This window comes from the organism of the source record quoted next, unplaced genomic scaffold (genome assembly GCF_019419815.1).
Source record: "Pyrus x bretschneideri cultivar Hongxiangsu unplaced genomic scaffold, Pyrus_bretschneideri_v1 Contig12, whole genome shotgun sequence".
Classification (NCBI taxonomy): Eukaryota; Viridiplantae; Streptophyta; class Magnoliopsida; order Rosales; family Rosaceae; genus Pyrus; species Pyrus x bretschneideri.
The window spans coordinates 5,318,311-5,332,197 of NW_025999413.1; the positions used below are offsets into that span (position 1 = coordinate 5,318,311).

Below are 13,887 nucleotides of genomic sequence, written 5' to 3' on the forward strand. Positions count from 1 at the left end.
TCTGACGACCAAATGATTATATTAAACACATATAAGTATTCTAATCAATCTCCTAAATTATATTATCATTTAATTGAAATATGATTCCTTTCTTACATAAATTAGAATAAATTAGCTAGAATATCGCATAATCAAAGAAAACATATTCTCAGTTTTCTTTCTTTCATAGAATCAAATTTTCATCACATATTTCACTTTAAATCTTCCTAGCAATTCTCACCACATCATATCTTGTTGTTTGTTTCACAATGTGAATCGAACCTAAACACATATTAATCATAACACATTATTCTAATTCCAAAAACATAACATGTGACAACTTTTGATTGTGTATTCTAAAGGTAATTTTACCCTTTTTTTAGAAACATAAATAAACAGAAAAATAATAACCGCACATTATTATTAATTTCTCGCACACTCTTATTTAATATTTTTCTGTTGTTTCAAATAAATTTTATTTAATTTCACGGCCGTACAAAATAAAAGATACAATATATTTAGGATTTAGGCCAGCAATATGGCCAATAAACTAGGCACACGTAATGAGGGTAGGTGTAAATAAAAATGGTGCGAAATTTAATTTTTAAATTATTAATTTTTTAACACACATAGCTCATTATTTATATAATGTAACACGTAATATATTATTTTATGTACCGATCACATTGAAAAACCTCTCGGGAGTTGACGTAGGCCCATAATTAGGAATTTAGGCCCATCCCGTCTTCTACCTCAAGCTTTAGCTCGAGAAAGAAGCTGTTGGCTTTCCGCTATGGCTTCAAAGCTGCTTCCGCTGCGACGGCTCTCGAGGAGGCTTCTCAGACCTCCATCTTCTCCTTCTTCTTCTTTCACCGCCTCCAGGTCGTGCTTCCATATTCTAGAAGCTAAGAAATCTCCTCATCTCTCCTCGAACAGCCACGACGGACCTCGTCGTTGGATAGCTTCCAGAAGCTTCTGTTCGAGCCCTTTGAATCTCGATGACGATACTAATATTCCCGCCGCCATCGATTACCAGTAAGTCTCAATTTTCCGTCAAAATTTTGTATTCTGCTTGGTTACTGAGAAAATATGGAACGAAAGTTTTGATCTTTTTCTCTAAGAAGTTGTAGGAAGCAGAAATGTTGCTCCAACTAAGTTAAGATATGCAGAAATAGTACAAGGTACACAGTTTTAATACAAAAAATAGAACATTAGTGATAATAAACCGTACATTAGTCGCGGTTTAGCGGCCTTTTATTGTCTGTTTAGTGTTACGCCAGTTTTATTTTTTACTAAAAGATTGTAACCGGTTCTATTTGCGCATATTTTTCTTTATTTTTTTCAGTTATTCATAAATTGGGAATTCTAAAGATACAGATTTTGTGTTCGGATTGGAATTTTAGCTGAAATTGCTGCTTGGTTCAAGGCGTAAAATGAATGTTGCTAATGAGTTGATGCGCATACAGTTCTGTACTACAGGAGGATGAATTTCACAGGCTAGCTGATTCTACAATACAAGACCTCCAAGAGAAATTCGAGGTATTTCATTTTTTCCGTTCCTTTTCGTGCGGAGTTATTCGAGTTTCAAACTCGTTATGCATTGTTTTCTTGTTTTGGTACATAACACATTTTGTATTGTTATGCATTATGTTTTCATTGATGGTTCTACCTGGCAGGAATATGGAGATTCTGTTCAAGTCGACGACTTTGACATAGACTATGGGGTGAGAGTGGCTGGTTGTTGTTTGAAATTGATTAAGTAAATAGGAAAGTAATGTAGTTTTTGGCAAGTAATTGGGTTTGCATTTGGCAGAATGAGGTGCTGACCTTAAAACTCGGGGATCGTGGTACCTATGTTTTGAACAAACAAACACCAAACAGACAAATTTGGTTGTCTTCCCCGGTGAGGTATGTTTTCTTCTGTCGCCCTTATTGGATTCAGGTTTGCTTGTCTGATTGTGTCTCGTATAGTTACACTTTTGTGAGTCTATATGTTGGTTCGTTCAAAATGTCTGCGAGTCTTCTTGATACCTTTGCTTCATGCCATTGTTCGGACTGCATGTTAATCTAAATTTACAATCGAGGATCATTTCTCTGGGAAGAATCAATCAAAGAATTTCATTATATCCCTTCTAAGATCATTCTATTTCGTCTGGTATTTCGTAGGAATAAACGGTATATACAGATAAAGTGGAGAATCCATTTTTTGTTCCTTCTATTAAAACTAATAAAAGAGACCTTCGAGGGAAGGATTAAGGATTTACCTGGTGTGAGATATCACATTGTTCGAGGAACCCTAGATGCTGTCAGAGTAAAGGATCTCTGAATGAGCAGTTCTGTGACGTGGGAAACTCTTCCATTATGTACTTAAGAATGAAACTGGATGTATCCTCAACAGTCTATACCTTAGTCTGTCACACTATACCATAGTGCACACATATATATTGAAATGTGTGAATGAACGTATTTTTTAATCATCCGTTGATGTATTACTGCGTGTCCATGAGTTTGCTTCTGTGTCCATGCTTCTTCATATTTCCTTGATAGCGGCATTATTTTTGAGCAATTTGTACACACCTTTGCACGTGCTTGTGATCAGAAATTAATGCCTTAAACTTATGAGTGAATTATAAATTACAGAAATTTGAATACGATATTACAATGTTCTAATACTGTCTAGGTTCTTAGCTGAAGCAAGAACGGGTATCAAATGGCGCAGGCTTGAATAAAACGTCTCCTACAAGATTTTGGAAAGGAAGCTAAAAATTTGAAATTGAAACTAATTTGTAGGAAATATTATCTGATTAGCGAGTGGTGACTAGAATCTTGAATGGTAGCCCTTCAACTGGAACCTGTGACGTTCCTTCTCTCACGTGGAAGAATGTCCTGATGCCCTTAAACTCATGAAAGGGAGGGAGTTTGATGGGGCGGAGGGTCTTTACTGTTTACGCATCTTCTATATGGGAAATCCCATCCATTGCAGCACATTTTTATACATAATCAATCTCAGAAATCCATGTGCTCAGTATTCTGTGGAGATGTGACTCACTGAGTTACCATCATGCATGTGCCCATTATTCTTGGCACGACGTTGATGTATAACATGTTTCCAATGTGGTGGCCATTGACATGTCTTTGTGGAAGCTAACTACATTCATTGTAGCTTTGAGCCTTGTGTTTACAGAAGTGGAATGCTTTACTATACTGCCATGTCAATTGTGATGTAAACATGGTCTCCCGTAATCACCATCTTGACAAGTACTTGTATTAATATTGTAATCCCATGATAGAAATTTTCGTGCTCATTCTCCTACCTGCATCTTGCTCATGTAGTGTTAGAAATCCACGGTCCTGTTTACTCCTTACTATTTTGCTCAACTTCTTAATAATTTGTCTTTCGTTTTGCTATAAGATTTATGTTCTTGATGCAGTGGTCCTCAGAGATTTGACTGGGATCGGAGTGCTCAAGCGTGGGTTTATAGGAGGACCAAAGCTTGTTTATTGAAAATTCTAGAGAGTGAGTTGGAGAAACTGTGTGGTGAACCCATCAGCCTTTCATAAACTGCCTCAAAAGTTTGGTAATATAGTTTCACTTGGAAATTCAACCGCCTCAAAAGTTAGATAATATTGTCTGAAAATTTGTTTTTGTGTAAATAAAATACAAGATTTCGAGCATTTCAATAAGCAACATACTTAAGAGGCAGGCAAGAACTTCATTTCATTTCTCCAATTTTCTTTCAATGCAATTATCTTTTAATTTCCCTTCGAGTTTTTTAGTCTCGCTAATTAATGTTAATGAAAATTTCGAAGCGCAGCTTATGACCTACTGTGACAAAAATTTATACATTTTGTTTTAGTTTCCTTCTCGCTTAAGCGGACGAGATAACCCTCTATTCGATTGAAAATTTGACAAATTTGACAGTTATACCAAGTTCAATGACCATGGTTCAAAAATATTGTATGTGGCTGGGCTATCAGGGCACTCTATAAACCCCAACGCTACCATCACAGCCACAAAACTGTAATTTGACTTAGGCATAGTGCTTTTCCTCACCGTGCTTTTCTGCATAATGCATGACGAGCACCTCCTGGTTTCATGCATTACACAAATAATGGATATTTTACAGAAGAATAAATCGCTGTGAAGTGTCTATTCCGATAGAATTAAGAACTTGCTTTTTGTGTGTTGTCCCTTTCGTTTGCAGACAAGGTAGTTTCAAATGTAAGTGGAGAAGCAGCTTTTTATTTGAAATCAAGATAGAATAATCCTCGGATTCGTACTGGTAAAAATATTTTGGCTGGCATACAAGTATGATCCTCTCAATTATTCACCCAACGTACAACGCGCATGAAAGAAATTTTTTTAAATAATTAAAAACGCTCTCAGACTATAAAAAATGTTTTTAAGTTACAAAGAAGTCCTTGCATTTTTATTAAAAATTTCGATGCGTTTCTAATAAAAAATCACTTATTGGAAATTCTTTTAAGTACAGGTGTTTTATAAGTTTTGTAAATTTGTACTATTATATCCACTTACAAGAAGTCGAGGATATATCTTTAATAGTATACAATAATCTCCCTTGAAAACTATATCAACGCATCAGTATATAAGATAACATGTATATTATAGTAATTTGGCGTAAAGGTAACACTCATTTAATTTTGGAAACCAGCTGAGTGGTTAGTGTAAAACGATGGCACTATTAAGTTTTTGTCAGGAAGCTAAAATGGGTAAGCACGATGCAAATATTCTAATCCAAAACAAGCCTACTATTAGCAAGGGCGGTGAAAAAGATTACTTTCTGCCAAGATACTCGTTGGATTCTTTTGGTGACAATCTTAGAAATTCGTAAATCGTGTCTGTTCATCATATATTGTATGATAAGTTTTTGTCAAGTATTGTTTATGTTTATTTTTAAATAAAAATATTTAAAATAATTTATAACCGTACGATGAACGATGAACAGACACAATTTATGAATCTTTGGGATCATCACAAAGAGAAACTGACGAGGGCATGGACCCTACTTTCTGCAGCTGGTTTTTTTATTCTCTCAAACATCCCCTTTACCAATTTTTGTGGCCAGAAAACCAAGTGAAAATTTAGATGAACCTCCATCGTTCAAGGTGGGAAAGGGTACAAACATTTCACCGTAAACCTTGTGACAGTCATTTTTTAGATATTATTGGTTAAGAATTTTATTTTTGTTCTAATGAAGAAAATTTATCCACAAGTGATCGATTGTTCTGATGGATAGAATTGTTCTTGTCAATAAATTGCATCAAGGATTCAAATCTTCCCTATGCCCCTTTCCTTAGTCGAGTTTAGAGTGGAAATATTGTTTGTAAGAACCATTAACTAGCCTTCCAAGAAGTGTACTTGACAATTGTCCAAACTCATGTTTATTGATTGGTAATCATTAATGGATGTAAACCCCACGATCTATCAATTGAGAAAAAACTTGAATAGGGTTGTTTGACTAGTTAGATAGTTAAGACACTCTCAAAGAATCAGACCCACACACAATATTCGATATCATCCAACCGTTCATTAGCCACAAGCTCGCTCTTTGAAGTGTGACCTAATCAGCGGGTTGATCAAGCTCTTCGAAATATTTTCTTCGGGCAACAACTGATAATCACATACGTGGGTTCAATCCTCCAAGACTTGTTAGAGCTCTCTTCAACCTACTCATGGCTAGATTGATCGGTTTCGGGTCAAATAGAAAGAAGATTCCAACTCTGGAAAGCGCCTACACCTAATGGTTTAAGGCAAGCTAGTATCACTTATCTTCTAATTTAAATAACATTTTACAAAGAATGGGATGGAAAACAACCCTCCCTTTTGTCACTCCAAGTGCTAGGAACATACTCCCTCTTTTGTCACCATCGTGGTGTCATATTTCATCAAGTTATGGTCAAGATAAATAAAAGCACCTACCATACTTTTGCTTTGGCTACTAGTAATATCTTCCCTTCAGACTAGGAATCTCTCTCTTCTTCTTTCCATTCCCTTCCATCTCTTCCTTTCACATTCTCTTATTTTGTCTTTCTCTTGTTATAAAAAATTAATATAAGATATTGACGTGGCTTAACCGTGACCGTTCAAATAAGAGGGGAGGGAAGGGGAGAGAAAACAAGAGGAGAGAGAATTCTACTCCCTTCCGGACTAGTGGGTTAGAAATTTTCATAAATAAGTACAACTGCAAACACCACCACCACATAACCATTCGAACCCTAAAAGCTTCAAACAAATATCCACCACAAGAACCAAACCTCTTGATCGAGTTCAAATCCTTTATGCTAATTTGCAGAGGTTATTATTCTTTCTCAATAGAGAAAATTGTAGCAATGATCCTTAAATTTTAACCTAATTGGAGCAATGGTTATTCAATTAAAAATTTATAACCATTGATTCTTTAACTTATCAAAACATATAGCTATGGTCATTTTCGTCAATTCCGTCAGAACTGCTGTCAAAATAAATTATGTTAGAAGAACCATTGGTACAATTGGACTAAAGTTGATGGACCATTGCTCTAATTCGGTTAGAGTTGAGAGACTATTTCTTCAATTGGTTTAAAGTTGAGGGGCTATTGCTACAATTTTCTCATTCGGTTTTTCATATTTGTCCCTGATTCAGCCTCTCATTTTGGCTAAAGTTCTAACAGAGTTGATAAAAAGAATCATAACTGCACATTTTAATGACTTAAGGGGCCACTAGACAAGAATTTTAATTGAATGATCGTTACTACAATTTCTACTTCTTAATAATTAACAATCCTTGAAGACGAACCAAAACAATGTATTAAAAAATATGATTGGTTGATGATCTTGTGGTGTTCTGCTGAGAGCCTCTCCAGCCACAACCTGGTTACTTGGGATATTTTTCTCGTATTATTCTATGATAAATCAAATTAATTAATCATATAATAGAGATTTAATTTCTCGGTTTTAGTAAAGTGATTGAATCCTTGCATAAACGTTTGGCCTACTTGATGCGACGGCCGGCCATAGACCTTAAATTAATCAACTAATAAAGGTTACGGAAAAGATACTAATCTTCATGTTCTTCGTTAATCAACTTTGTTTATGGTCTTGAGGTAGATATTTGTTGAGAGAAAATAATAAACAAACATACAAAGATATCCAAACCGGACAATGTTAGCAACTAAGATTAGAACAAATTATAGGTACTTAACAAAACCCACTAGCTTGTAAAAATCAAGAGGAGAGAAACTACGATAGGTTGAAGCATTTTATTAGCGTAGTTTTTAAATCACGTGAGATAAACGTGTTAGTTGAAACGTGACACGTCTTAGTTTTTTGTAAAAGCTGGTCTTATATTTGATGTAAATCAGGTGAGTAAAAACGTTTAGGATATTAATCAAAGGTTGAGAATTTGGACAAGAGCTATTACATCGTGACCGTTGATGCATATGATACCTACGACACATAAGTGGTACGACATTTACCTGCCTGTTGTTGATCTGATACTCACGACACAAGAATGGCTAGACTTTGAAGGTGATATAATAGACACCCCACGACACATGAACAATAAAAATTATTAGCACCAATTTTTTTTTTTTAGTACATTAATATTTTTACATTAAGGAAAAAATTATGTTAAGTCACATAATGGGCAGGCTAATTTGGTATCGAATTTCATTCACGAGATTCGAACTTAAGACATCTCACTTTCAAATGAAGTAGAATATCACCAGATCGTAATACTGAGTGACATCATTAGTATAGTTTAAATACCCACAATGTATTAACGATCATAATTCTCTCACACGTGCAGGATCGATTAAATCCGGAACATCACTATGAGTTGGTGCCTGCTCCCCATTGTGTTGTGACTCGTGAGACTATTATGCGTCATGGCATTGTGTGTTCAAAGGACAAACGCATTATGTACCTTCAGAAAGGTCCCAATCTGATGAGTTGATATGGATAAGATGAGAATTTTCTTCGGATTATCTTTGTAGGATCTTCGAAATTCTCACATCATGATCTTTCAACATACATTGTATGGATAATTTTCTTTAGCTATTATTTCGGTTTAATTTTAAATAAATAAATTCTCCCAACTTGAATCCAAATTCGTCAATATGGACTAGGGCTTTCTGACAACTGCCATAATTCTAGGAGGCAGATTGTCTGCCTCCACAATTCTAAAGACAGAGGCAGGCAGACCATCACGATTCACGCCACCTCCATCCATCATCTGCACTCCTCCACGAGGACTCGGTCTTTTCACCTCCACCACACTCAAAAGTCAAATCTATTCCTTGCAAGACCGCATCTAAATCAACCACCTCGAGCGGCGGTTGGGATGAAAATTTTAACCCGTATATAAAACGGACTTGAATTCCATTTTTCAGGCTTGTGAACAAACAATAATGGTTGCTAAAATACTTATAGGAAATTTTTTTTAGCTCTGAAAATATAAATTATTACGACGAAACCATTAACTAATTTATTTAATAAAAAATATATATATTCTTTTTTTGATCTCCATAAAAATAAACTGTGATGAAAAATCATCAATTGATTTTTTAAATGGCATCTAAGAGCTAGTTTGAATGTGCTTTTAAAATGACTAAAAACGTTTTTAGAGACAATATTCTGAGATTCCAGAAGCACTTTAAATGTTTTCTACAAAAAGCACCACTTATATTCCAGAAAACACTTTAAGTACTTTTCTAGAATTTATTAATATTTTTATTAAAAATTATTTCAAAAAAAATTTATCATGAAAAACGCTTTCAGTTATTTTAAAAGCACATAAATTTTTAGTTAAAACTTTCTCATCAAATCGTATAATAAGCTTAGCAAAATTTAAGGTACAGGAGACGTGTCAATCACGTGACTAATCAAAGCAAAACAGGTAACGTATTCTACCAAGTATCAAATTTCATTAACAAATTTGACGTTAAAATATGATGACATGTTATGTTGTCAATAATTTAAATCATCAAGAAATAAAGATTTAACTTGATTGATAATTCATATTAACAGCGGGGTAAAAAGTAAAAATAATCAAAACAAACCCAAAATTCCATTTTAATACAAGAAAAAAAAAACAGAGAAAAAAATTCAAACTCTCCTACAAATTACAAAGTACTGTTTTTTTTTTATAAAATAATGGCACGACATAAACAAGGAGAATATTAAACAAATTGTCTGACTAATACAAATTTAACTAGTGCTCTAATCAGGATCAGTTGAGTTGAAACTGTTGTTAGGTAATTAAAAAGAATTATCCATCATAAGCTACCTCATATCCGACGGCTACGACGGCTGCGGTCAAGATCGACGGCTTCAGATCCTTCATTAAAGGTTACGGATTGCCTTGCCGGCGAAAACTCCTCGGGGGCTCAATAACGGGCGAGGACGGAGAAGCCGGCCGGTTTAGGTCGATTCTCCGGTCTTTTCGAGGTCTCGATGAGTCAACCGAAGTGGCTCCGCCGTTGCGTTCCGACGGACCCGCTCGAGCAGCCTTAGCGGAGCCACACCTCTGGTGAGGACATGAACGGTCGAGATCGGCGATCTGTGATATAAACTTACGAATCTTAGCCGTTGAAAAATGAAAGACGATTCTGAAATCAACGGAAACGGAGAATAACGTACCTGGGAGCGAAGATCCGACGCGGTTTCTCTGAATCGCTTCAACGAAACGGCGGTGGCGGTTTTGGAATCACCTCCACCGCCATTGTTGAAAGCAGTCGCAGACTGCTCGCCGCTCGATGCGCTTGAAGTCGGCGGAGGCGGCGTCGCGGTGGAAGACAACGGCACCACTTGATTATCTCCGTCCTCATCGAAATCAACATCCTCATCATCATCGTCGTCATCGTCGTCGTCAATCTCATCGTTATCCGAATCGAATTCCTCATCATTGCCGCCCTGGCTCTCGTCGTCGTCGTCTCTGCCTCCGTCTAGGGAGAACGCAGCTCTCGCACACCGAAAAAGTGTGGCCGAGCTTTTCGCCGGAGGCCTTCCAAGGCGTGAGAGACTGGCAGCCGTGGCAGAGGAGGCTCCGGGAGTGGCGAGACACCAGGAAATTGGCGCCGTGAACCTTGGCGTCGCAGTCCCAGCACAGAATCGCCTGGTCTGATTCGCAGAAGATTCTCGCTGGAAGCCGGCAGAGCTCGCAATTCTTCATCTTTCTCTTGATTGCAAAGGACGCAGAGTCCGCCTTCAGTTTTTGGGAATTTTCTTTTCTCGCAGTTTCTGGGTGTTTCTCGGAAAATCTTATTCTCTCTCTTCTGCAACTTCAGGATGGGTAAGATGGAAGGGAAAACAAGGGAAAGGGCCACTTGCCGACAATAATAGCATCAGCCCTGCTTTTTATTTCAATTACGATTTTACCATTCTTGGAACATGTTTTTGACACATCAACTACTCAAATAATTAAATTTCAAGAATTAGCTTAATACAAATTACTTACCTCATTTACAGATGATTGCACGTATTTTAAGTTTATTTTTAAGCTTCAAGCCTATACGAGGTTGTGGACTTGTGGTTGAAGTTGTCATTGTCTACTAGATAAACTTCTCGCCTTAGGTTATGTCATATAATCGTACAGGTAATTAAATGATGAAAAAAATTATAGGCCAAGTTATAAATATAATAGATCGTTTGAATTACTTTTGCTTAAGAAGCTTTAAATACATTGAATGCATATTTTTCAAGTGATTGCATGTATCTAAAATTTACTCGATCAGACGAGAAAATAAAAGAACAGTAAATTCACTCAAATCTCTCACCAATTTCTTTTAAAAAAATAGAAAAAAGTTGAAAAGAAAGTGCCTTGAATACCACCAAGTAGACAAAGGGCATGGAGGTCATTTCAAGTACAAAACGCTGCAGAAATTCAAAATAGTCCAAAGGTTTCAATGGGAGGACGACCAAAGGCGGAGGCTGTGGTGCTCCGCGGCGCCAGGTGTCGGCTCCTGGGGGAACAAAAGCTTGTGTGGTCTGTATGTGCACGCGGGGGGGGGCCTTCGGTCTTTTCCCTCCTTTGGTTGGTGCAGACTCGCAAGGATATTTTCGAAAATCTGGCTGACATGGCATCCAGGTGGCGTATTTCTATGTGAGGAGATTCTATTCGCTTGCATGGCGGAATTTGAGCCATCGGACCACGTGGGTCTGCACCCGCAAGATTTGATTATTTATTACGTGTACTGTGGGTCCCGAATCCCCGAATAGCGCGATTTTCAGCCTTGCGTTTCGCGGCTCCGAATCATGTCCTCAATTCCTATCCTACTTTTTTATTAAAAATATTATAATAGATAAGAATCATCAAGCCGACGCGCTCAGCATAGAAACCGCCAATAGCCAGTCGTCAAATTAGGAAAAATAACAAAGATTGAAAACATATTTTTATACCATATTTTTGTACCACTTTAAGTGATATTTAATGTGAACAACCATATTATTTGAAAAATTTACAAAATTCAAGGAAATAAAGAAGAAAAACTCTTCCTATACCACAATTGTCATTTAATTAATTAGTTTTTTTTTAATTATTAGTTTATTAAATAATGAACTAAATTTAAAAATCTGATTAATTCAAATGATATGGCTATCCACATCGAATACCGCCTAAGGTGATATAAAAATATGGTATAAATAGCATTACTCGGAAATATAATTAGCGTCGTTTTAAGCTTCTCGAAAACTCTTGTTAAATATTGTCCGTTATTTTGTTCGATTTATTTAATTTTATGATTAGATATTAAAGGTAGTGTGTGTAAGGTTAAAAGGTGTAAACAAAATATCTCCCAAGATTAATATTACAAAATTCTAAACATATATTAATTTATTTTTTATTTTCTTGAATATAGGATCAGTACAATTTTTTTTTATATTTTTTTTATGTAATATGTACCAATTTTTTATATACCACTTTGTTATAAAACTAAGAACTTTGCAAAAATCTGACTTTAGTATTGGGATATGGTGTCGAAACGAAAAATGAAAAGTGCATATGGGTGTAATATCCTAATAGAAAGTGAAGGAGTGGACACAAAGATTCGCGATAGCATTGAGTGTGAAAAAAATTGAGGTTTCATTATAAAATTAATTGCTAATATAAAGAGTAGTTCAATCTTTTATAAATCCTTACGTCCCTCACCAAAGTGGAACTTCGTCCCCACATTCTCACAAAGTGATTGCAACAAGGTTAACATTTACCAGTATGAGGGTAGCAAGATCAAAGTACGTCATTGCAGCAAGGTTTGTGAATCGCCTGCTGTTTTCCATCTTCATTTCGTATGCAATAGTAGTCTTGTTGTGCCGGAGGAAGTTTTGAACTCGAATTCTTTACCCCTTCGCCAAAAGAAATAGGAAAAAAAAAAAAAAAAATCAGATTTCTTGCACTCCAAGACTGTAACGTCCACGTGTGGGATACTACTGGAAATAGTTACAGGGCAAAATAAGCGACTTCTTCACTAGTACAAAAATGTTGGGCCAAATCCGAAGCCCAAACGTTAATATGGCCGACAGATGGGTTCGAACCTGACTGCTGAAGCCCAGCATAACTATCGATGCCACCAAAATTTTTCCAAAATTGCCTATGTACCCCTCAAGGTGCATTGAAAATTGAAAGGAAATTTAATTTTCACAAGGAATAACAGCCATCGACAATGGGGCTCCGGATGAAAGGCAAGGACGGAGCCATGATTAATTTTTTTTTTTTGGTGAGTTAGTTGAAATTAATACTATAAAATTATATGTTTATTTTTTTATTATATAAAATTATATAATAATCAATATAAAAACCATAATAGAATATCAACAATTCTTGAAATCATAACCCTAACAGATAACTTCAAGGACCATATAAATAATTAACCTACTAAATAAATCAAGGAGAAGTAAATAAAGCAATTAAGAACGCACCAAAAGTTACATTCATTGGAAAATCGGTAATGAAAAATAAGGAATTGGGGATATAGGAATTTAATTGTGAACTAAAAAACATTCTTTTTCTTTTCTTGAGTAAGAAGTACAGAGGCTAAATCGCATAGAGTAAATGATCTTTTTCTTTAATGAATAGGATAGAAGGGAGAGAGGAGATAGAAACTAGTTTATTATTTTTAGCATAAAAAGTTCTATTTATTACCTATCCTCTACTAAATATACATGAAATGCTAACCTGTTTTGAGATTGAGTGGGCTATGCAGGCTACATGCATTAACATAAGCCATTAAAGCATGAGTTAAAAAAAAGATAGTGCTATTCACACATTCTTATTAATTTTTTGCCATTAATCTTATAATTTATTCCATCGAATGACGAAAACTAAGAAGGATGTGTGAAAAATGAAAATGAGCGTGTAAACAGCACTACACTTACAAAAAACCTCCCTAAGCTACAGCCCACCTTAGCCTTGTGGGTGGCTCCGCCCGTGCTGACAGGATCGTCATCCTCATGCTCACGGTTCGCTTCTCAACAACAGCCTCGGTGTGAGGTGGTGCAATTGGCCGAGCATTGGAGGTGGAGATACTCACTCGCCGGTCGCCACAGCATTCTCGATTTCCTAATAGTATGCTCCTCATTAGTCATTACTTCTTAATCTTGCTTATTTACTTCCTTATAAAGCACAAAATTAAACTGCTTCGCCCTGCATAACTGCCATATACTCCCCAAAGAAGATGAAGACCCAAATTAAATTCTAATTTATTTGTTTATTTTTCTTTCAAATTGCATTCATCGGTAAAATCGAAAGTTTTGGATAAATTAGCTTGGACTATGGACGCTGGATAATGTATATGCATTGTCTCGTTATTGACTATTCTTGTACAACAGAAAAATGAAAAAAAAGAAAAAAAAAGCCATTTACAAAATAAGAGGGAAAGCGAGAAATAAAGTTGTGGACACAAAGAAGAGATGATA

The 13,887-nt window shown here is 35.9% G+C and overlaps 2 protein-coding genes across 4 annotated transcripts; one reads left to right on the top strand and one right to left on the bottom strand.

The window, feature by feature from the left end:
- Nucleotides 1–702: 702 nt before the first annotated feature.
- Nucleotides 703–3,740, top strand: LOC103944488 (frataxin, mitochondrial-like). Of its 3 annotated transcripts, none has more exons than XM_048578121.1 (5): nt 703–1,014; nt 1,446–1,518; nt 1,656–1,703; nt 1,793–1,887; nt 2,146–2,468. In XM_048578121.1, the coding sequence occupies exons 1-5, from the start codon at nt 773–775 to the stop codon at nt 2,303–2,305; spliced, it is 618 nt and encodes a 205-aa protein (XP_048434078.1). In that variant the 5' UTR covers nt 703–772; the 3' UTR covers nt 2,306–2,468. The 3 variants fall into 3 exon arrangements, with proteins under 3 accessions (XP_048434078.1, XP_018502296.2, XP_009353224.2); XM_018646780.2 differs by lacking the exon at nt 2,146–2,468 and adding an exon at nt 2,660–3,344 and having other exon boundaries at nt 708–1,014; XM_009354949.3 differs by lacking the exon at nt 2,146–2,468 and adding an exon at nt 3,411–3,740 and having other exon boundaries at nt 716–1,014.
- A 5,230-nt stretch (nt 3,741–8,970) lies between these two features.
- LOC103944487 (zinc finger protein CONSTANS-LIKE 2) lies at nt 8,971–10,218 on the bottom strand. Its single transcript, XM_009354947.3, is given in 3 exon segments — nt 8,971–9,538; nt 9,619–9,924; nt 9,926–10,218. Coding segments are annotated over 3 exon segments (741 nt in total). The 5' UTR covers nt 10,151–10,218; the 3' UTR covers nt 8,971–9,328.
- Nucleotides 10,219–13,887: the final 3,669 nt, after the last annotated feature.

Excerpts from the sequence above, each read along its gene's own strand:
- LOC103944488 (XM_048578121.1), top strand. The coding sequence starts at position 773 with ATGGCTTCAAAGCTGCTTCCGCTGCGACGGCTCTCGAGGAGGCTTCTC. Across the intron at positions 1,519-1,655 it reads ACCTCCAAGAGAAATTCGAG|GAATATGGAGATTCTGTTCA; the intron begins GTATTTCATTTT and ends TCTACCTGGCAG. Across the intron at positions 1,704-1,792 it reads ACTTTGACATAGACTATGGG|AATGAGGTGCTGACCTTAAA; the intron begins GTGAGAGTGGCT and ends TGCATTTGGCAG.